Source organism: Monodon monoceros, unplaced genomic scaffold (genome assembly GCF_005190385.1).
Source record: "Monodon monoceros isolate NGI ecotype Baffin Bay Population unplaced genomic scaffold, NGI_Narwhal_1 Super_Scaffold_21, whole genome shotgun sequence".
NCBI lineage: Eukaryota > Metazoa > Chordata > Mammalia > Artiodactyla > Monodontidae > Monodon > Monodon monoceros.
Window position 1 is genome coordinate 14,829,915 of NW_021703778.1, and position 24,761 is coordinate 14,854,675.

The following is a 24,761-nucleotide window of genomic DNA, read 5'->3' on the forward strand; positions in this document are numbered from 1 at the left end:
AAAGCAATTATACTCCAATAAAGATGTTAAAAAAAATTAGCTGTGCCTTTATATCCTTAATTAATTTAGGTTGATAATACATTTCATATTGTTAATGAATTATTAGCCAATATTTCTGACTTTATGTATTTTCAAAAATTTTGAAATATATTGCATGTGATACTTTCTTTCTATTTCTCTTCTTGCTACTGCAAAGAAATCCAATTCATTCAGTGGCAAATAACAGGCAGTGCCAGAGGATGCTCAGGGAGATGCAATAGAAATAACAGGTTAAAAAAAATAAGAGCAGTTGTTCAGAAACACCTCTCCCTCATCTCATATTTTTAAAGTAAATATGTTATAGTACTCTTCTGTAGATCCATGTCTTTACCATTAGTAGAGGTCTGCCTATTCTATTTATTCTTTTGATGGGTGGAATCATACACTACATTTATTCCCAAATTTTTACCAGTACCAGTCTTATGACTTTGATTGGAACTAGGTAAATATATGGTGGAAAACTCTTTTAAAATGAGGCACCAAGAGACTGACTCCCCAGTGTTCAACATGCTTAATGACAAATGTTGACATCATTTAATGTCAACATCAGGCATCAGCTTAATTCTTTCTATAGCCGTTTGGTTGACACTGACAAAGTCAATGGAGAGTAACAGCCAAAGTGAGCCATTAGAATTCTCAGGAAAGTGGAAATTTCTGGCCTCAATTATTGGATGGTTCAGTCCAAGCTGTCTGTGTTGGAGCCCTGTATTAGGTCAGGTGCTGTGTTGGGTGCTTACTAAAATGAGTAAGACTAAGACTGTTTCTACCCTTGAAATAACTTATGTTCTTTTATGTCCCCTTTGTTGATTCCTCCTTTGTCTTCAACTCCATGTGGCAAAATTCAAATCATAGGAAAGAGTACGTAATGAATAGTAATACTCATTCTCCTGCCTGTCCCTGTTCACAATCGTTTCCCTAGAGACAAATATTGTTATCAGTCTCTTATGTATCTTTTCCGAGGTATTCTCTGTCTACAGAAACATACATGTATACAAATACTTAAAATAATTGTATGTAATGGAAAACTAGCATCATACCTCATTATGCCATGCCATAGGCTGCTTCCTGGGATCTCTTCTATTTTCAATTTACACTTTCTCCACAGCTGATCTCATTCAGTCCACTGAATTTAAACACTATCTATATGATAATGACTCTCCAATCTGAACTTCTGGCCATAACCTTTTCCTGGAATATGTGGCTCATATATCCCCACCTATACAGCATTTCCACTTGGAAGTCTGATAGGCATCTCAAACTGAACTAGTCCCCAGTGAAACTCTTTATTTTTCCCACCCTAGTCTCTATTTCGTATGTCATCTTACCTATCTCAAAAGACAAGTGCCAGCATCCACCAAATTGCCCAAACAAAAATTTAAGAAGTATCCTGGATTCATATAGTTCCCTTTTCCTTCACTTCGAATCCACTAAGTAATCTGTCTCGCATTGAAATGCTCTTTGCTTTCACTTTGGTGTAGCTGGTTCCCGGTTGTTCAGATCTAAGTTTAACCGTCCCTTTTCCCAAGAAGCCTTTTCTGGCCACTCAGATCAGAGCAACTACTGGCTCTCCAAGCTCAACAGATCATTCATCATCAACTGTCTTTTTTGTTTAATTATCAATTCATTTATTTTCCAGCTTAACATGCTAAACTCAGCTCCCTGAGAACTCTGGCTTTGATTAATGCCTGGTTATTGTTCTAACTACTTCCGTGCTTAGACTAGTGCTTGCTGTTCAGATAAATGTGGAAAGTATTCAATAAATTTTTAAGTAAATGAATGAGTGAATGAATGTTTTAAGAGCCAAAATATATTTTCAATTAAAAAATAAACTTTTGGAGGGTGATGGCTGATGAAACCAAGGTCTCTTCAAAAAGACAAGGTTGTCTAGCATGAAACCAACAAGTAAACTCCTGTTATTCCTATCGATTTTGCTATATTTTCCCTTATAATGTTCGATTTCTTTCTTTTGCCGTAGCACTCACCACTGCTAACTTTATTTCCTGCATATCTATTTGCTTAAACTCTATCTCCCCATACTAAACATGTAAGCTCTATGAGGGAAGTGATTTTCTCTCTTTCCTTCACCACTGAATTCACAATCCAGGATAGTAACTTGAACACAGAGATACTAAAAAAATTTTGTTGAATGACTGAAGATAAAAGGTGTGGTTGATTCAGGTCCTCTCAGCTTTCAGTGAAGAAACAAAAACACTCTTACCTAGAAGTAATGACCACCTGTCCCAAGAAAACACTCTTGATCATGGATCTCATTACATGTTCCTATAACTCAAATTCCTTTAGACCTTGGATAAGCCATTACAAATATTGTGCCTCAGTTTTGGCTTGCTGAAAACTGAGAATTAAAGGAAATAAACAAACCAATTAAAATTATCTTATCTTTCTAGAGGAAGCCCAGCTTGAGAATTCAATAATCACCACCAACTGATTATCATTCAGGGATAAGAAAGCACAAAGGAGAAGGCAAGAAGGATGGAAGAAAACAATCTGAGAGGCAATTTTTACACTGCTTAGGATAAGACGTCTCTTGTTTTATTGAATTTGTCGATAAAAGCTCTAAAGTCTGGGGAAATGCTTCTGGGCAGCAAAAGCAAAGTTTTGATGGCTCATAGGCCTAAGGAGAAATTAATAAAATGCAGTGGGGAAATTAAGTTGAACAAAAGTGCAACGAGCCATAGTTAAAGCAATTAATTAATCAGGTTTTGATATGTATATAACTGGGTTGCTGAAGAATTAAAAATAAATCCAAGATTTTAAACCAGTGTTTGGTATGCAACAAAACACCAAATGGTAACAGGCAGAAAATTCGAAGTTTTTCTTCATAGTGTTCTTTGATAAATTCTGTCCTCATTCATATGCATCACCACCTTTCTTTTTTCCATTAATCTTAAAAACAACCTATGCTTTCAGTAATATACAAAAGTCTTATGCTTTGCTTGATTCTCTTCTACATGCTTTTTACGCCAATTTCAAAACCATGCAATTTTCTTGCACCCACAATTATAGAAATATTTATTTTTTCAGTAGTATGTCTGCTGTTTTTCAGGAAGCAGTTAAGATTAAGTTGCTTAGTGCACCTGCAGCCTGGTGGGTGTGAGGCATCGAAAAGGCAGGCCAGGAAGCACACAGATAAGAGTTTCAATTCCAAACTTATCACTTAAGAGCTCTGAAACCCTGCACAAATAACTGAAGCCTCAGTTTCCTCCTCTATAAAAATGTTATGTGAATTAAATATTTTTGAAAATTCCTGGAACAATGTCTGGCAGAGAAAACTCTCAATAAAATAGGAGCATTGACAGTATAAAGCATTTTGCACAACTTGTGGATGTGTTTCAATTGTCAGAATTGCTTGTCTGGAGCTTTAAACATATATTTCCACCAAAAAATTTTTTTGAAAATAATGAAATGGTTAGTAGAAGGTAGGGTTCTAGACTAGTGTCCCAAACCTTCATTTATAATGACATTGTTTCAGTCGAGATTGTCTGAATAGTACTCTAGCTGGGGTAGCTAACTCGTCCTGGTTTTCCCTCAACTTTCCTGGTTTCAACTCTGAAAGTCCCTCATCCTGGGAGATCCTTCATTCCCAGACAAGTCAAATCATGATTTCTTCCTTTGGAACCTAGCCATCATTCATTCACTCGTTCATTTTTCTGCAGTATTAGGTACATTCTTAGGCTGTGGAGATGTAAGGACAATTCACCTTTAATAAACCCGGAGCCTAGCAGAGGAGACAGACAAGTGACAAATGTCCGTAAGCCTTGAGCTAAATGCAAATTATGGAGGTTGGCGCAGGATGCTGAGAACCACAGGGGCTGGGTGCCTCACACAGACTCATGGTTTAGGGAACGTTCTCAGAGGAGTTGACCACTGAACTGGAACTTCAATTAGATACGTACCCCAAACCAGGACCTTTTACTTAATTCTTTTGGGCTTTTTTCATGTCTCAGATCAGTGTTACTAAAATATACCTATTAAAATGCCATCTCTTTAGATTCATCTTGGTCATTATCTAAACAGATTTTGACTAACTTCTGATATGCTTGTAATTTGTGGCATGCCAGCAGTATTTGAATATAAATGACTACAAATCCTTAATTTTATAGCAGTTCTTCCCACTCTGGAGATATAGCCAAGTTAAAAATCTACTTTTAAGAATGGTGATCGCCTGCTTGCTTTTTCATTATTTGAAATTCGTTGCACAAAGGAAATTATTGGAACATGTTAAATTGAAAATAAAACAGCGGTTATAGTAAATAATATTGCTCTATCTGAAATACTGTAGTGGTTGTCCCAAAGTTAGCAAGTCACACATGCTTCCCATAGCTTGTTATCAAGGAATTGGCATTCTATTCTTTATACTTCAATAACTTTTAAAGTAGTCCTGAACATGTCCCTATCTTTACAGCAAAGGCTGCAGCAAGATGATAAGACACCGGCTTCTCATACAACAGAAAGCTCTGCTGGAACGTGCACAAACTTGAAGACTCAGTTCTCCTGGAGGAAGAAGCAGATTTTTCATAGACTCTGCAGGTGAGAGGGGACTTATTCCGGACAGGCTGGAAGCTCCATGGTGGGCAGGGACCACATCTATATTAATCACTGCTGCTTTCCCAGCACTCGGGACATAACTGCTACACAAAATGGTTGAGTAAATAAAACACATTTAGACGTCTTCACTCTGCATTTCCAACAAATGAGCGTTCAGTCTCCGAAAAACTCTCTTTGCCATTCATGAAAATCAGTAGACCTCTTGGACACAACCAAGTGATGCAGCGTAAGTTTCAAAGTCAGTTATTTACAACCCAGGCCCAAACCGCACGTTCTATTTATGTAGAGTCCTGTTAGTGTCCCTGTATTCCTCAGCCTCAGGCTACACCTCTAATCTAGGTTAGTAACCTTTGAGATATTTATAGGAATTTGCTAAGAATGTTAATGTGACTATGCATTAACCATCCTTGTTATTGTGAAGATATGTCATACCATGATTTCTGAAGAATACGGACCAACAGCTGCAATTTACAGATTCATCAATCACAATCATCATCTATCTTAAGCCCCACAGCAATTATAAATATATGTCAGATAATTATCTTATGGACTACAAAGGTTCATGGTCACTTTGGGCAATCAAAGGAAAATACTACAATTCCCATGTCTGAGCATTTTTTGCATTTTGGTGTTTTGTTTAACACATGTACATTTGTTCATGTATATCCAGTCAACACACCTGACACATTCAAAATTCAATGGAAGAGTAGAACAAATCTTCATAAAGTTTAAAAATATTTTGCATTACTGTCTTTTACCTTTGAAGTTTACTACACCAACTGCAGTTGAAGCCAATCTGAGAGGATACACAGGGGCCACAACCATTAAACTGGAGACATGCTAGGAAACAGGAGAGAATGGATGCATCAAGACTAATTGGCAGCATGGAGGGAGAGAGAGAAAAAAAAGGCTGCTCTGCCAAAATTAACATCACCCGCGCATCCCCATATACACGCAGGATCAAAAGACCCATGCATAAAAAGATCAGATCATACAAATTGCAAATCATTTTTCCCACCTAGCTATGTTTACATGTTAACTTACTAGGCAATGGGGTCATCTCCACAGCTGAAATATTGGTGATTTTTGACATTTGTAGTTCTACTCGGTGGTATTCATAAATTGTTCTTCTTCGAACATCTGTAAAAACAAGAAACAGCATGGAGAGTAGAAAAAAAAATCCACTTTCAACATTTCTTCACTTATAAAACAACTACATTTTAATAATGAATGTAGAATTATAAGCGTTTCACCTGATGGGGTTTTAAAATAAAAATTTAAAATAATCAAACCCTATAAAAAGGTTGATTATCAAAATCTGAAATTCTTGTACCCAGCAGCATTTTCATCAAGGAAGCTGAAAATGTTGATTAGAGTCTCAAATTTCTCACTTCATTAGCAGGGCTCAAACCCACTGTCATTCAGAATATACTTAAGACATTTTCTTCATAGATTTATAAATTTTGAAAGATTTTGACATATGAAATCAAGCAGGTAAGATGACCCCACTTCTCTGAAGCTAAAACTAAAGTGAGTCCTTTAGGAATGGGTAGCAACTAAAAATTTTTCAGTCTAAGTAAAGCTGGTTTAGCTAGAATAAGAGTCTGATTGCTTTAAAGGTTTAGAATAAGTTTCTTTAATAAACTTGAAGACAGAAATTAAATCATTAAAAAATCAGTATTGCTATTAAATGTACAGTGTCATATCCAAGGAAGGTTAATAATTAGCACTTATATTGCATGCAGGAATTTATAATAATTCATCAGCAAATCCAGTGGTGTTCCTGAGGAATAGGTTAGATAGAGACTTTGACAAAAAATTTAATAAGTAAAAATCAGATAAATACAAGCAAATGTATTTTATAACAAAAAAAGACGTTGATGATATATACTTAAAATCTACTTTTGAAAAAAGACCTGAGCCTTATACTATATTAGCTTGCTTGAGTTAGGTAAATGGAAATGGAAAATTGATATTATTGGTATTTTACTTAGCTCTTGGAATGCTTATAACGACAGGAATGCATTTCCTGAATACTATTATATCTACCAGGAATTATTTGGGAAGCTATAAATTATTTTTAAAATATCATAGTATCCAACTTGGGGAAGTCATATGTCATAGTGGTTAATAATGCATGTATTTGAAAAGTCTGGTTCAAGTCCCAGGCTTGCTACTTGGTATCTGCATGAACTTTGGCTCTTTTGTTAGTCTTTCTGTACTTCACTTTTCTCGCCTATAAAATAGAGATAATAGTACCTCTATCACAGATCTGTTTTGAGAATTAAAATGAGATAGTAAATGAAAGTTGCTTAGAATAATCCCTTTCACATTGTAAGTTCAATAAATGTCAGATATAATTTTTGTCTAACATCAATATGGCAACCATAGATCACACTGGTTATATGCTGCATGTACTGATCTAATTTCTATAGATCTAGGCCCTGAAATCAGGCTTCTAGGAATTTGTTTCCCGTCTTATATTAGGGAAGGTTAAATTTTGATTAAAGTAAATAGACCAACAATGATCTCCTCTAGGACATAAAACAGGAGTGTGGTGCCCAGAAGACAGCAAGCTCTCTTTTAGTAACAGTGTTCAGGAAATGTAGATACCTACACATCCAGGAGGAAAGTCAAACATTTACTCACAACCTACACATATCTGTTTCTCTCCACTCATATTCTTTCACCCATTTCTGATTATTCACAATGAAATTCTACTGCAGAAGAGGAAGACGGGAAGGGGTCCAAAATGAACTCTTTGGAGGCAAGGAATGCTTCTAGAATGCTAGGAATGCTTCACTGAATATATCTTCAGGTTTCTCAGATTGGGAAACACTGATTAAAAATGTTAATCCAATTCACATCTTTTTTGTATAAGTGAAAGATGCATATATAATTTTCTAAGTGCAAACTTTATCCAACATTAGAGAAATTTCATGATATTTAGTAAGGTTTCTTGAGGTACATGAATAATGTCTTTTCTTTTTTTAACTTTTAAGGCATTTGAAACTATTACTCAGTTTCTGCCTTTGTCTAAAGAGAACACGTGCTTTCCTATGCATTTTGCTAAACAATTTAGGTTTTGGAAATAAATAAACAATATAGACTTGCCATGAGATCACTGTGATGGGGGTTTCTGAGTCTTCTTCATACTAAAGTTTGCACAGTATCATATTAGTAGGTGCTTAAAATACCAGTTTTCTTTTAACTTCATACCACACTTTGAAAAGTTCAAACTATGGACATGACCATGAAGCCTCTGGGAGTTTAATTATTGATCATGCAAATGGGGTAAAGGGAAGCAGTGACATTTTTGCCATGCTAGTTCTATCACCTGCTCAGATAACTCCAACTATTGGGAGGAGATGAATTTAATAAAACCAAAATTAATGAGAACGTGTTTTGTTTGATGACCTGCCAATTAATGACAGCTTCCAAATGGTCATTTCTGTTGTGTATCATACATCTACCTGTCAAAAACAAGTAATTAGGAATGTATTTACTGGTAGCTCCTGCCAATACTAGAAGCTTTCATTTGATTCCAGAAATGTATTTAGCCCATGTGTCTTCTTTAGAAAGTTAGCCAAAATAATGGTGAACCAAACATTCAGTACCTTAGCTGTGGTGATACAGCTTCAACTGTTTTATTACATCTTTACAAAACCAAGATCAACTATAATAACCATTAGGGGCTTTTAAAATTTTTTAAAAAATGAAATGAAATAAATCTCTGAGCAGCTAACACATAGAGAATAAAATTCAGTAATCAAAATCTTAAGGTGATACGATTCAAAGTGTAACTATTGAATTGCATGTTTTTAGACATTTTAAGCAATCAGCAGGAGGGACAGAGTGATTGTATGGAAACACCAGGAATCCTCTCCAATCAATATCCACTCTAGCTCAAATGAAAACAGTTTAATGAGTACCCTGTGGCATGATTAGCCATGATCTAGTTTACTTGTCTGTCTTGAAAATTAACATTCACACAGAGAATGTATGAGTAATTTCCTCAATTGTCTGATTCTTTATATAAATATTTTAATATTTTGTCTGGATTGTCAAGTAAATGATTAGCTAACATTTCCTTATTTATGTGTTGTCAATGCTTAATGACTGGTCCCAAATGATTATTTCTTATTTTCTTTACTAGTTTCCACTGAGCCCAGCACACAGCACCATTTACTGAGTACTCTTTAATGTAAATAGCATGTATTGCACAACTACAAGTTCATTCCCAGAATAAAGACTCAGGAAAAAAGAGACTCTTGAGAGAAAAAGTGCACTATTATAGAAGTTATAAGCTTCCCACACGAAAATGCAATGCATTACCAGAATTAGCTAGTTGCAGTTGTGAAATAAAGCATCTACAAATAGAAGATGCTTTTGCCTGAAACATTTACAAATTCTTGGGACTTCCCTGGAGGTCCAGTTGTTAAGACTCTGAGCTTCCACTGCAGGGGGCACAGGTTCGATCCCTGGTCAGGTAACTAAGATCCTGCGTGCCGTGTAGTGTGGCAAAAAAAAAAAAAAAAAAAAAATTCTCCCTGTAGTTCTATTAAGAAATAATATAATTCAGCATTGGAAAAGGCAACATAAAATTTAGGTGACCATGAGGTGCTAATCTGAACCTCTCATATTTTCCTCTCATTATTCTTTTGTGTTCATAGAAATTCTAAAAAAAATTCTCAAATATGTCAAAATTAATCAGTGATTTATAACATCCAGAAAATTCTTAAATTTTTGCTTCTTTTGAAAAATCAAGGTCAAGCAAATAGGGTATGTTAGAAATGTATGTATTAAAGCAATAAAATATCACTTTGCATAATGCTATCTATCTTGGAAGAGTTTTGTGAGAGGATACTTTATGGGGAAAATGTCATGATTTCTATTTCTTCTTCCTTTTGTTCAGCCTCGAGTGAGCTAGTGTGTACTTGACAACAGAAGCACCTAATGAAGCTGTGTGGTAAAGAGAAGCAATTTTATCTTCTGTAAAATGAATAAGTTTGAAGTGTTTTCCATTTTGAGGAACACAAGGTAAGATGACACAATTTCCTGAAGGATTTGTAGAGCGATCCGTTCTTAAATGAATGAAAAGACCCTGATAACTTTGAAAATAACAGGTGAGGCTCAGTTCTTCTGAAAGAGCTTTAATTGGGGTGTATAAATTGTTAAGAAAAAAAAAGTCATGTTTTTCCAAGACTATTTGTTTCTTCCATAGTTTGTCAACATGTTCTTTTATTTTAGTTGCTAAGTAATTCTAATGGATGTGTCCTACCACTGAATCCAAAATTACAATTTTTTTTATGGGCAAAATCAATTAAAGTGAAATGCTTAAATTTGAAAATGTATCACTGAATAATATCTAAAATTCTAAGGCCTTTCAGAAGGCAAAGAAGAAGTAAAAAGTAGGTTAATGTAAATATTATACTTGAAATTTAATGTTCTATTTAAACATGTGTATAGGGTCCACTGTCACCCTGTTCAGTATGGTGACCATTAGTCATACATAACTCTTAAAATTAATTGAATCCAATTAAAAATTCAATACCCCAGTTTCACTACCACATTTTAAGTGCATAGTAGTCACATGTAGCTAGTAAGTCCGTATTGGACAATTCAGATTTAAAACATTTCATCAGCACAGAAAGTTCTATTGGACAGTACTAGTCTATACTACTATGTTTTTGAGAATTAACGCTTAAGACATTTTGCGTAATAAAAGTGCATCTCTGTTTCTTAAAGTTATTTTTTTCTTTTCAGTCTGTGAACATAATTTTGATCAAGTTCTTTGAGAAATTGCTGACTGGTCTGTAAGCTCATAAAGAGACTGTGTATGGCAAACTATATACAATGTTCCTCAAAGAGTTCCCTAAATCTCTAAGTATTTTTAAAATATGTTTTCTCTCCAAATTAGTTGTCAGTTTTATTTTTGAAAACGCTAATGTTTCTTATTGAGCTGTGAATAATAATCACCAAAAAGCAAAGGCACACTGTAGCATACACAATGTCAATAAATTTAAAACAGAAGATGCTGATGAGAAAGGGACTGGTGTTAAGAAAGAACCAGATAATGCATGCTGGTGAGAAGAAAAAAGTGGAGTATTCTAAGGGATTCAGAAATTGCCATTATCATAACTTGTAGTAGAACCGTTTCAAGTTAGGTCAGCTGCTTGCCAGATTAGTTTCTAGTACAAGAATTCTGCGTGTGTGTGTTAAAGTAACTTTCACATTACTGAAATGACATAGACTTAAGTTTCCAAATAAACGGACCATGGAGGCATGAATGGATTTTCTGGGTTTCTTGCTGGAAATGTTATGCTCATTAAGCTCAGAGGGTGGAGAAAAAGGTGAGGGATGATGGGGAAGGTCAGCACTGTGGAGATTAAGATCAAAATTCAAAACGTTAAACCGGAGGAGAGAGAAACAAACAAGTAGAACAGTACTAGAGAGCACTGTAGGTTTACCCAGGAAGGCCTCTGCACACTGCAGAAAAAAATATGGAGGGTCATGAGCTGAGGCTGAGAAAGAATTACTTAGCAGAGCTACTTAACAAGAAATTATGGCAATTATACATGACCTATGAATATATGACAATGTTAGAACTTTCTGGTAATCAAAAGAATATTAGAGTAACAATGAAATATCACGTTCTGCTTATCAAATTTGCGAAGTTTAAAAAATGATAGTAGTGTCTGAGAGCATTTGGGGAAATGGGATATCTGATATGATGCTGGTGGGGGAGTAGATTGGTACAACCCTTACAGAAAGCAATCTGTCAAAATACATAAAAATTCATTAACATTCCATGGTTACATATTCATTTTTTATGGATTAGATATGAGTAAAAATTCAAAAGCAAGGATGTTTAGCACTGCTGTTTTACTGACAATTAATATGAAAAGCAACCTACATGACAAACCAGTGCTGAAAACAGATTACACAAATTATGAAACAAAGGAATTTGTTGCAGCTATTAATGACCACATTTACACAGGTATTTAGCAGTGTAAGAAAAACGTGTTGTATATATTATAAGAAAAACAGGTGGCAAAAATATGTATAGGATAATGCCAATTTTCTTACCCTGTGTGTGTGTTTGTGTGTGTATACACTATAAACAAAAGATTGGATGCAGAGATATGAAAACATTGATTGTTATCTCTCTGTAGTAGGTTTACAGGCAATTTAATTTCCTTCTTTGAGTTTTCTGTTATTATACCAATTCCTCTGAATTAATCTGGACTATGCTTATAATCCCAAGTATGTTTTTACATTCGTATTTCTGTAATGAATAAACAAGGTCATTGTATGTAGACCTGTTTTTCACATCTGTACCTGTGGAGATTGAATTGGATGATCTCTATACTTTTTTTTTTCTGTTTCTAAAGTTCTACAAAATAGTTTATGAAAAACAGAAGGTGATGCAGAGATATACATACACATGGACAGACAGACACAACAATATGTTAAGAAACAAATGCTGTCATGGTCAGAAAGAATGAGTTTCAGAGAGTGTCAAGGTGTCCTTGAGTGGAAATCCCCTGTGGCCTCACTCTCATGGGCACTGGGCCTGGGTGTGGACACCTCAGTCAGCATCACTGTCTTTTTAAAGTAACAGTGTGGATGCCGATGGATAAGCAATACAAGTAAATATAAATACAGTGTTACTTTGTGCCAGGCACCACATGCTATACACATATTGTATCTTAGGTACTAAGATGGTCATTTTGCATATAAAGAAAGTTATAGAAATTAAATAATATGTTCAAGGTCTCATGACCAGTATTCACATTACAATTTCCCTTATACATTCTGGATTTTTAACTAGTTTTTCTTTTTCTTTATTTAATATAAGGGTTAATTTCACCATAGACATTTTTCATTTTTTTGAAGGAGCAAAGGAATCCCCTTGTAACTTCAGAACTATTTACTGATTTACTAACAATGCCTAAATTCCCTTTGATATTTTAAACTATCAGATCACCTAATCTTTTTTGAAAGGTAAAGGCTATTTTAATAAACTATGCCTGAAAGTTACATGGAAAACATTTATTATTTGGAAGCCTTTAAAAACTGAAAAGCAATTTTTTTGTTGTTGATGTTATGATGGCGGGGAGGAATCTTCGTAATAAACAAATTCAATTTGCCTTAAAGCTTTTTGAATGCTCTACCAAACCTTCACCAAATCTGATAAGAATGGTATACTATTGTGGTCCCACTGGGAAAAATTACTCTCAACGTTGTGGCTCACTTTCCCATGTTGTCATGGCTAGATTAAGCAAAGGATCTAGGTTCTATAACCCATGTAACCAAAATGATTTAAAGAACAGAAAATTGATCTTATGAGAACAAGGTCCTGTGTAATAATGCACCTTGGAATATAGAAGAAAGCAAGCCGCCCATTACTTAGGATAATGATCAGTTTTTCCCTAAATTCACTCAGGAGAAGAAAAAGGGGTAACAGAGATGAAAGATTTAAATTCCCTATGAGGATGACTCCTAATAATGAAGGCTATTAAACAAGGGAACAGAATCTTGAAAAGGACTTAAATATTTATCTAAATTCTAATTGTACAAGTAAGTAACACACTGATCTCTAGGAATCATCTGATTTCTCAGGAAAAAATGATACTTGTATAACTTGTATTACGATATTCTTGGGTTAGCCTAATGTCTGAAGTAAACAAGTATGCTTTTTTTTTTTTTTCCAGCTGAGAATACAATGCAGCCATGCAGCCATATCTTTCCTATTATACAGAACCTCCTGTAACAGATACTGTTACACCTGATAAATGTGGGAACAGGTTTTTAAGGAGATTAAAATTTTTCTGTTCCCCCAAAGATTTTTAAGTAGAACACATCAATTCCAGTGTTCTTGCTGAAATACAGTCCCATCTAATGGCAGGGATGAGTAGATTAGAAACTCAGGACTTCCGTTCCTTCCTGGCAAATTTTCTCAAGGTGACAGTGAGGTCAACAGGAAATGTAAATGTCACTCCATCACATAGCCTGCCTGTGAGAAGCTTCTCCCTGAACTCAAAGCTTGAGTACTTTCTTTAGATTAATGCTGACTCCCAAACTTTAGACATAATTTGTTCTCAAAATTCATATTAATTTTGCCAATTTATTCAGTGAAATTTATATTTGAGAAGGATATTTTCCCCTCTAAACATACCTACACATAAGGATATATCTCTGCTTTGTTCACAGTACAGGTTTGTTTCTGGAAAATCTGCCTTGATTTAACAGGTGGCTGGAATATTACCTCCCGCAAATTCTCAGCTAATAAGGAGAAACAGCCATGGAAGATTCACGGTCTTCACCAAACAGAACTGCCACATATGAATGTCATTCTAAACCGTAATTGTAAGATAACCCCTATAATGTTTCCAGCCAATCCTCTGCTCTGAAAAGTCTGATTTCCACATCATTTACTTTCTATATTTGAGGTGACATAAACAGAATTAGTTCAAGTCAAGACCAAACAGCATATGCATGTGATAAATTAAGTCTACCACTATAATGAAATAAAGAATTTTGCTCAAGAACTTTGAGCAAAAGGGAAAGGAATGATCTAATCTTGAGATGTATCATAACCTCTTGCTTTACATAAGTACATCTGGGAAACAAACAGTCACCTTTGGTACTAACATACCCAAGCAACCCTCAGGGCTGTTCTTGAACTAGGAGGAGGTTTTAAAAAACAGAAGCTTTCAAAAGAGGGCTATTTACATGATCAGCAGTTACAATTTGGATTTCTAATACAAGGAACAGATGCCCAAAGTAACATATATGTTTTTATTCTACAAATGTAAACTAGATTAGATAGGCAAAAATGATTTAAACAAAGAAAATAAAATATATTGTGTGGTAGGTATGGCTCCATCAAGATTTTTTTAACCTCAGTTTATACTTTTTGAAAATCTTCCTTTAGACTCTCAAACAGTTTTATACAAACATGTTAAACATGAAACGGTACAAGGCTGTTCTTTTGCTGATAAATTTATTTAAATGAAATAAACAATCATACATCTATCAATCAAATGATCTGTCACTCTTTTATGTTCCTCTTCCTATTAATAAAAGAAATATATCTGCACAACCAAGCTAACTATTCCAAAGAATCCAAATTCTCTTGGCTTGGCTATTTAACTTCACTTCACCTAAATTATTAGTTCAACACTAACAGAGAGATAGCAAATGCCAAAAAGACTTACAAGCCAAACAATATAATTAACAAGCAGCAATTAGCTAAGTGATTCGATTGTTCAAAGAGTCACATCTGCCCTAGATCAATCTCCTTTAAATTTACCCCACAGCAGGCTCAGACTCTGCCATTACCCTTCTTCTACATACTGGGAATTTGTTGGATCCTGTGGACAACGACAAATGCATCTGACAGCCCCACTTTCACTGGGTGATTGGTCGAACTTATCTGTGTGACCAAGACAGGAATCTGGAAAAGAAAAAGCAGATTGCTGTGAGTTAGATTTGAATTTCATTTGGGGTAGGTGTGGGGAATGCGACCATCTTGTTTAATGGATAAAATTTGATTATGGAGATGAAGGAAGAGAGAGAGCAGGAAACATTAGAGAAGAAAAACATACAATACCTAAAAATAACATCTGTTTAGTGCTATTAGATGGGTTAAAGTGACAAGAGAGTTCCTGGTCCTACAGACAGGGCTACTTGATGATGAAAGTAACAGATTCTCAGAGAATCTAACTGATGCTGAATACTGAAAACTTCTCACACATACAGGCACACCATGAATGCACGTAGTGCGGACTATCATTACAGAGATAGAGATTCTTTTTGTACCATTTGTTTTCCCCAAAGACTCTATTATATATTCATTTTCATAGTTTTAAAAAACCCTTGTTTACAAGTGGCCTTAGAGATATAAAATCTAGAGAAAGATAATAAGTGCATTCCTAAATATATATAAATATATATGTAACAATATCATCGTTGATTAATATATAGCGAAATTTGGCAATTGTTTCTTAATGGATGAACTTCACTATTCTGGTTAAAACTCATATGGAAAACTTATGAATTATTATGGGTCAGTTCAAGGTCATATTTCCTAAATTTAAACCCCAATAGAGCCCAAATCTGCATATTATAGACATTTATAATGTGTACAGTTTTAAAAAATTAGGACACACTGAGACTATATTAAACATGATACAACAGTTATAAATGAGACAAACACTTGGAGCTGCTTTTTCTAGATTTAGAAAAGAATCATTGGAGGTATGATTACTATCTTTACTACCAGTTTTATAGAAATGAAAATGGGGATGAAAACATCTTCAATACATAAAGGGACAAGAAACAATATGGAAGGATAAATGCACGAACAAATCTTTTAAGTAGAATAAGCAGATTGTGGGCCATCTGTGGGTAATTCATTAAAGATCATATTACATCAGACATGGTTGTATAAGCCATAATAAACAGCGTGGCAATAAAAAAGAAGGAAAATAGGGGACTTCCCTGGTGTTGCAGTGGTTAAGAATCTGCCTGCCAATGCAGGGGACACAGGTTCGATCCCTGGCCCAGGAAGATCCCACATGTTGCAGAGCAACTAAGCCCATGTGCCACAACTACTAAGCCTGCACTCTAGAGCCTGCGAGCCACAACTACTGAGCCCACGCACCACAACTACTGAAGCCTGTGTGCCTACAGCCCATGCTCCGCAACAAGAGAAGCCACCGCAATGAGAAGCCCGTGCACCACAACGAGTAGTCCCCACTCTCCGCAGCTAGAGAAAGCCTGGGCGCAGCAACAAAGACCCAATGCAGTCAAAAATAAATAAATAAAATAAGTAAATTTTAAAAAAAGAAGGAAAACCAAGATTTTTGTCCCTAAAAGTTCATTTACTAAATGAAACTCTGATATAATTTATTTATGGTAATTGCTAAGCCATACTCAGTATCAATGTATGTAATCCCTTTTCTTAGGGTACATTATATTATTACCCAGTTTATACTCCATGTTGAAGAATGCTAATATAAGTGCAATTTATATTTAAGACAGACTTACAGTGAAAGAAGAAAAGGCAAAGGGATAGAAAGCCACAGAAAAAATTTCCAATTCAAGTTATATTTTGTATATCCTAATAAGACAAGCTCATAATTTTTAAACAGCATCATTAGTAGATGCCTGCTTAGGAGTAAGTACGAAAGCTTTGCTACTGGATTTGTTACTTGCTTTCATTCTTACAACATCTATGACTGCAGTTTTCCTCTGCAAGGTAGGAAATATTTTACCAGATAATTCTGTGGTAATTAATTGTACTTCTTCTTTCCCATACTCAAAGCAGAGCTTGAGTTTATATTGTTGTCAACTGGAAAATTCTATTATATTGTTATGAATATTACATTATCATATGAGAGCTTGTTTTTCAGGTCACATGTCTTGGATCTGCAGACATCCTAGCTTCTCTTCTCTTCACACTATCTACCCCAACTCTTCTATCTCTCTTTATCTCTTCCCTTATCTAGCCATCTTTTATTTTTATTTTGTTTTCTCCATCTCTTTTCTTCTTTTCACTCCCTTCCTTTATATTTTATCTCTAAGTCAAACTCTCTCCTCCTGTGCATTTGATCTGTGGTACATTGACTGCACTAATGGCCTCAGTCCGTGGTCTCTTTTTATCCATACTCTGCCGTCTCACTTGGTGGTCCTCTGCCATTCTGCCTCTGCCTCAGTAATATGGCAAAAGAAGACAACAGCAAACTTGAAGCAGAAGAGAGGCTTGAAAAGGTGCTTGTACATTTCCACCTCCTTTCTGGGACTTCTGCCACTGCCATGAGAATATACCCTGCTGAAGATCTATGAGAGACATGTGGAGGAATGTTTTCTTTCTAGCAGAGGTCATCGTTGAACAACTAGCCCCTAGCCAATCCACCAGCTAACAACTGACATATGAGTGAGCCCAGCTGAGATCAGCAGAGTCTTATACCTTGTGAGAAATAAGAAATAGAGTTGTTTAGGCCACTACATTTTGGGGTGATTTGTTACACAGCAATACTAACCAATGCATTCTCTACTAAAGCTCTAATAGCCAATACAAACGTCTCTGGGTGTCTCTATAGAAAATGAAGTAGCATTCTTCCTCCTAGGTTTCTGGGAATCAGATAAATATCTCTTTAGGTACAATTAAACTTGAAATATTGGAAAGGTCCATTAAAAAGATGCATTTTCTGCATCTTTTTTTTCACTCTTCTGTATCTTTTTATTTTCTAGTTTATTCTTTTCCCTGTGGATTCCAAAAATGAAGACCAAGGTGTATAATTTACCCAGATTTAGATTCATTTAACTTAAGGTAAATCCATGCAAAATCAAAATGGGTAACCTAACAATGTAGAGAGTTTTTTGTCCACTGAAAATAATCTTATTGTAAATTGGCCAACCCTCTAGGAAGACAGTAGATGACCTGTAAGGACTCTTTCAAACCTCAAATTCAATGATTTAATTCTACTGAATGATCTAGATTTTCCCAAGCTTCACCAAGTACATTGTTAATAATGATCCAAAAAAATTATAAGGGTGAATTCATTCATAATATTTATCAGATATTAATTGAACATTTTCTCTGTATTATTGTAGGCACTGGAATTGCAGGAGAAAACAAAAAAGCCCCTGCTCTCATAGAGCTTACATTCTAGAGAGTAGAGACTGACACGAAGACAAGTGAACATAAAAAATACAGTATGCCAGGAGGTGGTAAGTGCCAAGGAGGAAATGAAATCATGGGGAAGATACAGCGAGGGATGGGGGCCTCTTTAAGAGAAGGAGTCACAGAAGGTTTCTGTGATAATGTGACTTTTCTGTAGTAGGAGAACCTGCCATATGGAGATTTGGGGAACAGCTCTGTAGAGAGACCAGTACATGCAAAGGCCTTGTTTGAATTGCTTTTGCTGTCTTTTAGGAAATAAAAGGTTATCACTGGAGCAGAGGGAGTAAGTAAGAGTGCTGAAGGAGATGGGACGCAGTGACGACAGATCAGAGGGAGCATGTATTCCCTGCCAGCCACGGCAATGACTCTGGATTTTATTCCAAGTTGTATGGGGAAGGGTTAGACCGTCTTGAACAGAGGAAGGACATCCCCTTACATCTGAAAAAGATCACAGTAACTGATGTGTAATCTGGACTGGAGGGGGAAAAGGGAGACAGAGAAACTAGTTAGAAGGGTATCACCATTTTGCAGGTGAGAAATGGGTGGCTTGGAGTACACTAGATAAGTGATAAGTATAAGAGCTGGAGCGACAGGAAGATGATTCTGGACGAATACGCCATGGATTTAAGGAGAGTGAGAAAAAGAAGAGAGTCAACAGTGTCACCAAGACTTTTGGTCTTAATAGCAGGAAAAATGGAGTTGAGCTTTTCATCGGAGCCAGCATGTTGTTGCACACCTTCAGGGTTCATTTCCATTGCTGGCTATGAGGATGGTGTGTACTGAAGCATCCAGAGATGGAGGAGACCAGGGCAGGAAGCAGTGGAAAAGGATGATGGCGATACCACTGGCCTCAAATGCTTTTCTTCCAAATTTTATAGAGTTCATGAATAAAAGCATAGAATTCCTAAAACTCTGGTATTTTATCCTGATTAAATATTAACATGAAAATGTACAAGAAGCTTTTGATTCCCTACATTTTCCTAGAAGCCACCCAAACCTTTGATAAAATGATTACATATCAGGTTTAGAAAAAAAAAACACTTTGGCCAATTGAATTAAATGCTTAATTTGGCAAAAGATTAACAAGGCAAAGTCCAGGCTTTCTCTTAGATTTCTTTCAAGAACATGTCTGCCTCTCTCCACCTGATACTGTCCTATCTTTTTCACTTTGCCTTCTTGGGCTGTTATCTTTTTACCTCAAAACCTCAAAGGCGTGGGGTTGTTCAGCGTAAGGATGGTTCATCCACTCACACTTACTGCAGCCAAGTAACTGGGCTGTGTGAGCTCTCTGTGAGCCAGACTGCAGGTTCCCACGACAGTTTATAATGACAGGCCGTTTGTTAGGCTGAATCAGGAGCACTGCTAAAACCACATTTAACATGAACTATTTTTTGACTAACATCAACAAAGCAATTGTGTGTATGTATATAAATAAACTATCTAGAATCAGAGCCAAAAATGTGCAAGAAAGGATCTGTCATAGTGTCACAGTCCCCTAGTCTATAAAGGACTCTGTATTGGATAAGTACCCAAGTCAGAGAAGCAGGGATGAAGGATGATGCCCAAGTACAAAAACTCTGAAAGCTCTGCTTATGGAAGCTACCCTTTATCCTATCTACAAATTTATATTCATCCTTAAAATGTCTCCTAAGTTAGTTCCTGGGGATGTCAGGAAGCCAATCTGAAATAATACAAACTCTGAACTACACAAGCTTTAAAAAAAAATGTAGTTCATTATTTTCAAATGCCTATAATACTTGCCTTTTTATAATTAAAGCAAAGCTAAATCTTCACTCGGCCTCTGTATGATTTGTAATGAATCATAAATTTCTGAGAATGAGTTTTACAATTAGATTCATTCCACAGGATAGATATAGAAAAGGAGCATTAACGCCAGTTAAAATATGCTTCCATTTCAGCTTACATAAGCATTTATAAACTCTTTTCTTTAAGGTGTTTTAATTTTCCTTCCATTTCACAAGACACAGATAAGTTTGTTATTTAAGTAAGTATAATTTTTTTCTATAAATGATACAGTAAGCAAATGAAGTATAGCGACAGAAAAGAGTTGGAATAACTAGACAAAATTAATGTAGGAAATGATATTAGGAGTCAGTAAAGGTAGGGCAGAGCACACTGGCCTTTGGAGGAAGATTCAAATACAAAAGTTGTTCTCTTTTCCGTGCTGTGGTATCATTCTCCAGCGCACAAGGGCCTGACACAATACCGAAAACATGAACGTCTGTCTCTAAAACAGTTAAGGGGATAACAGCATGCTGCTTGAGTCGCAGGGAATAGAATTTTATTTTTCTCTCTGTTCTGCCCTGCAAACCTTGCCAAAACATTCATTCGTTTCCGTTATGGCCCGGCTATCTATCTAATAGGCAGCGCAGCATGTCAGCAAGGGTTTGATTGCAGAGTATGTGCTCCCAAGTATGAATCATATGCCTATCAGACGCAACTGGAGAAGAATTAGTCTAAACTCATTTTTGTTAACTCGCTAATCAGCAATGTGATGTCTAATAGCTTAATATATATACATTAAAAAAACCCCAAAGCTTAAAATTTTAACCACTCTTACCTTCACTTAACCCTTAAGTTCCTACCTTATCTCCCTTAAATGTCTGATCAGGCTTCTCCTTACTCAGTAGGGCGTCCAGTTTTAAAAAGTCATGCTCAAAGCAACGCATAAAGCCCTGAGTATTAGTGCTTAGTTGTCTGAAAACTACATTTGAATAGAAGCGCTTTCAGTTAAATTTGACATTATAAAAACATCCATTTGCTTCCCTGAATATCGTTAACATTTCGCACGATTATTTGAATCCCTTTCTAGCTTTTAGATTCTGAACTCTTTTCATATGCCAGGTATTGAGCAATGCACTTACTTGATGGCATGAAAGCAAAGGCGAGCCATACGTTAAAGATATAATCTAACATTCCTCTTACCCCCATCTCCACAATCGTACCCCATAGAAAATCTGGAAGGAGACAACAGCATGAAGTTGGTAAGTAAAAATAGCTCCCTCTTTTAATATAGGGACTGCCCAGTACTGAACTGACAAACTAGAGTGGGAGCATCATATAAAAGAATATAGTGAGGCGGGAGCCCCCTGAAGAAGCCTGTGCAACGTGGCTCAAGACAGTCAAAACCATAATGGGGACTTTATCTGCGACTATGGCTACAAAAGGGAACTTGCCTAAACACGGCTGGGAAGAGGAACGGGATTAGGAAACTGCACCCTGGGTTTGGGGAGACATGGGGAAAGTACGAGGCCTTTTGCCTTAGGGATAAATTAGCTCTTTGATCCTGGAATCCTCAGAGCAGGGACTGGATATGGTCTATACCGGCAGGAGCATCGTGTAGAACAAACCTCTCCACATCACCACAAAGCTTAAATGGAAGTGGGGCTTGGAAGGAGAAAACGTACCCAGGAAGATCAAATACCTTGTCCAAGGACAACATAACCCGCTAGGGGCAGGGCCAGCATTAGAACAAGATTTCTGTTTCTACAATTATTTCTTCTAGATTATTGATCTTGCTTCCTTGCTACTTTATTTATTTATTTTCACTCACAACATTATAAAGGGAGAACGGGTTCAATTTATCATATTCTTACACTATGGGAAATAAAAGAAAATTAAAATGTTGGGAGTTTAATATGTAAGATAACAAAAAAGTGCAAATGCAAATGAGTTAGATCCTAAATAAAGCCACGTAGATACAACTTTATACTTTATGTACTTAAAATACAGGGAAGTGCTAAGATATAAAATCATCTGTGTCTACATTTTTTTGGGAATTCTTTCTTTTTTTAAAAAAATTTTATTGAAGTGTAGTTGATTCACAATGCCATGCTAATCCTGGCTGTACAGCTAAGTGATTCCGCTATACACACATATATTCTTTCTCACACTCCCCTCCATCACAGCCTATCACAGGATACTGAATATAGCTCCCTGCGCCACACAGTAGGATCTTGTTTATCCATTCTATACATAATAGTTTAGATCTGCTAATCCCAAACTCCCAATCTTTCCCTCCCCCACACACCCTCCCCCTTGGCAACCACAAGTCTGTTCTCTATGTCTGTGAGTCTGTTTCTGATTTGTTGATAAGTTCATTTGTGTCATACTTTAGATTCCACATGTAAGTGACATCATATGGTATTTGTCTTTCTCTGTCTGACTTACTTTACTTAGTATGATAATCTCTAGTTGCATCCATGTTGCTGCAAATGGCATTATTTCATTCTTTTTTATGGCTGAGTAGTATTCCATTGTATACATGTACCACATCTTCTTTATCCATTCATCTGCTGATGGACATTTAGGTTGCTTTCATGTCTTGGCTATTGTAAATAGTGCTGCAATAAACATAAGGGTGCATATATCTTTTTGAATTATAGTTTTGTTTGGATATATGTTCAGGAGTGGGATTGCTGGATCAAATGGCAACTCTATTTTTAGCTTTTTTTTTTTTTTTCCTTTGCAGTACGCGGGCCTCTCACTGCTGCGGCCTCTCCCATTGAGGAGCACAGGCTCCGGGCGCGCAGGCTCAGCGGCCATGGCTCACGGGCCCAGCTGCTCTGCGGCACGCGGGATCCTCCCGGACCGGGGCACGAACCCGCGTCCCCTGCATCGGCAGGCAGACCCCCAACCACTGCGCCACCAGGGAAGCCCCTATTTTTAGTTTTTTTTTTTTTTTTTTTTTTTTTTGTGATACGCGGGCCTCTCACTGTTGCGGCCCCTCCCGTTGCGGAGCACAGGCTCCGGACGCGCAGGCTCAGTGGCCATGGCTCACGGGCCCAGCCGCTCCGCGGCATGTGGGATCTTCCCGGACCGGGGCACGAACCTTTGTCCCCTGCCTCGGCAGGCAGACTCTCAACCGCTGCGCCACCAGGGAAGCCCTATTTTTAGTTTTTTGAGGAACCTCCATATTGTTCTCCATAGTGGCTGCACCACATGAATTGTTTTTTTAATTCAACATTCCCCACACCTTCCTGGGTGGTGGTAATAGATGTTCCATGAAAAATGCATTCCCAGGTCAAAAAAGTTTGATCAGCTCTGGGTTAAATGAAGTTAATTTACCTTTGTGGCTGTTCTTCTCAGAGCCTTTCATTGCTAATAGGCATTGGGAAAAGCACATTCTGGGAAATGCTCAATTTAGAAAACACACAATTTGAGAGACATTTACTTAATTTATTAAAGAGCCATTTTGCTTTGCTTTCCTCTGCAGAGACATGTTCTCAGTTATGGAATTATTTCTTGAGAGTTTATAATTAGCATTTCATGTCATCTGGGTTTTCTCAATCTTATACATTTGTTAAATAAATTTTATTTAAATTTCATATATATATATATAGTTTCTTGGATGCATATATATTATTTTAACACGTTAAACATTCTCACATATACAGCAATAGCCATAAAGGCAAATCACTTCATATCTAAATGTCAGTTGTTTCACTGTTCAGTTCTTTTTGGTTTTCTCTTACTCCCTTGAATTATTTTTTTCTATAAATTTTACAAGTTCAGCAAGTGTTCATCTTTTAATGCTTTCAGGATGATTACCATGAATGAAGGATCATTACAGTTTAAACAAGAGAAATAGTCTTCAAATAAATTTTAAAAATGCATTTAGGGTGACAGTTAAACCTACAACCAATTGGCAATGGTGATTTATTAACTATGCATTCTTCCACAGAAACAGTAAATGTTACACTAAGGAACATTAGGATTAAATACTTAAATGGTAGAAGTAATTAAAAAGTAATTTTACTTAATAAACAATAAAGTTCCTCTATACAGACCTCCTCTAAAATTTGCTGCTGAAGGAGATTGTAAGGTAATCAACCAAGAAAATGGATAAAGTGGGCTGACTCTCAGGTGAGATATGTATTCTCTATGAGTTCCCCTGTGGCCATGTAGAAGGATTACGTGACTTTTTAATTGTATTGTCTCAAACTGATGACCACTCTGTACCTCCCATGAACTGGTGAAAAAAATTAATCAAATTTCCAATAGACACAAAATGAATCACATCCTTCCTGAGTCTGTATCTAAAGTAACAATAAATTCAAAATATAATAGGAGAAGAGAGATGAAACAAGTCAGAGGAAATGCAACTTCTAATATATGATAGTATACTAGGATAGGCAGCATCAAGAAATATAAGAAATTTGATTCCAAGTCTCTAATGTGTTTGGAATCACATCTTTCTTGTGAACAGGTAGTTTCCTTGTTACATTATCAAGAGACCAAGAATTTCAGGTCTATATTGTAATAAGCAAACAATCATCACTATTCAATGGTAACTTAAAATAATATAAAGAATCTGGTTTCTAGGATGACAGCTAGTTATTTTTATTAACAGAATAGGAAACGGGAATTTGATTTTTCCAAATTCCATTTATCTAAGAAAGGACATATGTTTTTACTATTATTTTTACTTATGCACAAC

The 24,761-nt window shown here is 36.1% G+C and overlaps 1 protein-coding gene across 4 annotated transcripts in view; it reads right to left on the bottom strand.

Annotated features, from left to right (window-relative positions):
- PLXDC2 (plexin domain containing 2) overlaps positions 1-24,761 on the bottom strand; it is a 406,453-nt gene that overhangs the window by 96,232 nt on the left and 285,460 nt on the right. For all 4 annotated transcript variants that reach the window (XM_029239265.1, XM_029239268.1, XM_029239267.1 and 1 more), the window contains 3 exons: positions 14,968-15,067; positions 5,650-5,745; positions 5,364-5,445 (listed from right to left, as the gene is read on the bottom strand). In XM_029239265.1, the coding sequence (XP_029095098.1) occupies positions 5,364-5,445; positions 5,650-5,745; positions 14,968-15,067 (278 nt within the window). The remainder of the gene's footprint in view (positions 1-5,363; positions 5,446-5,649; positions 5,746-14,967; positions 15,068-24,761) is intronic.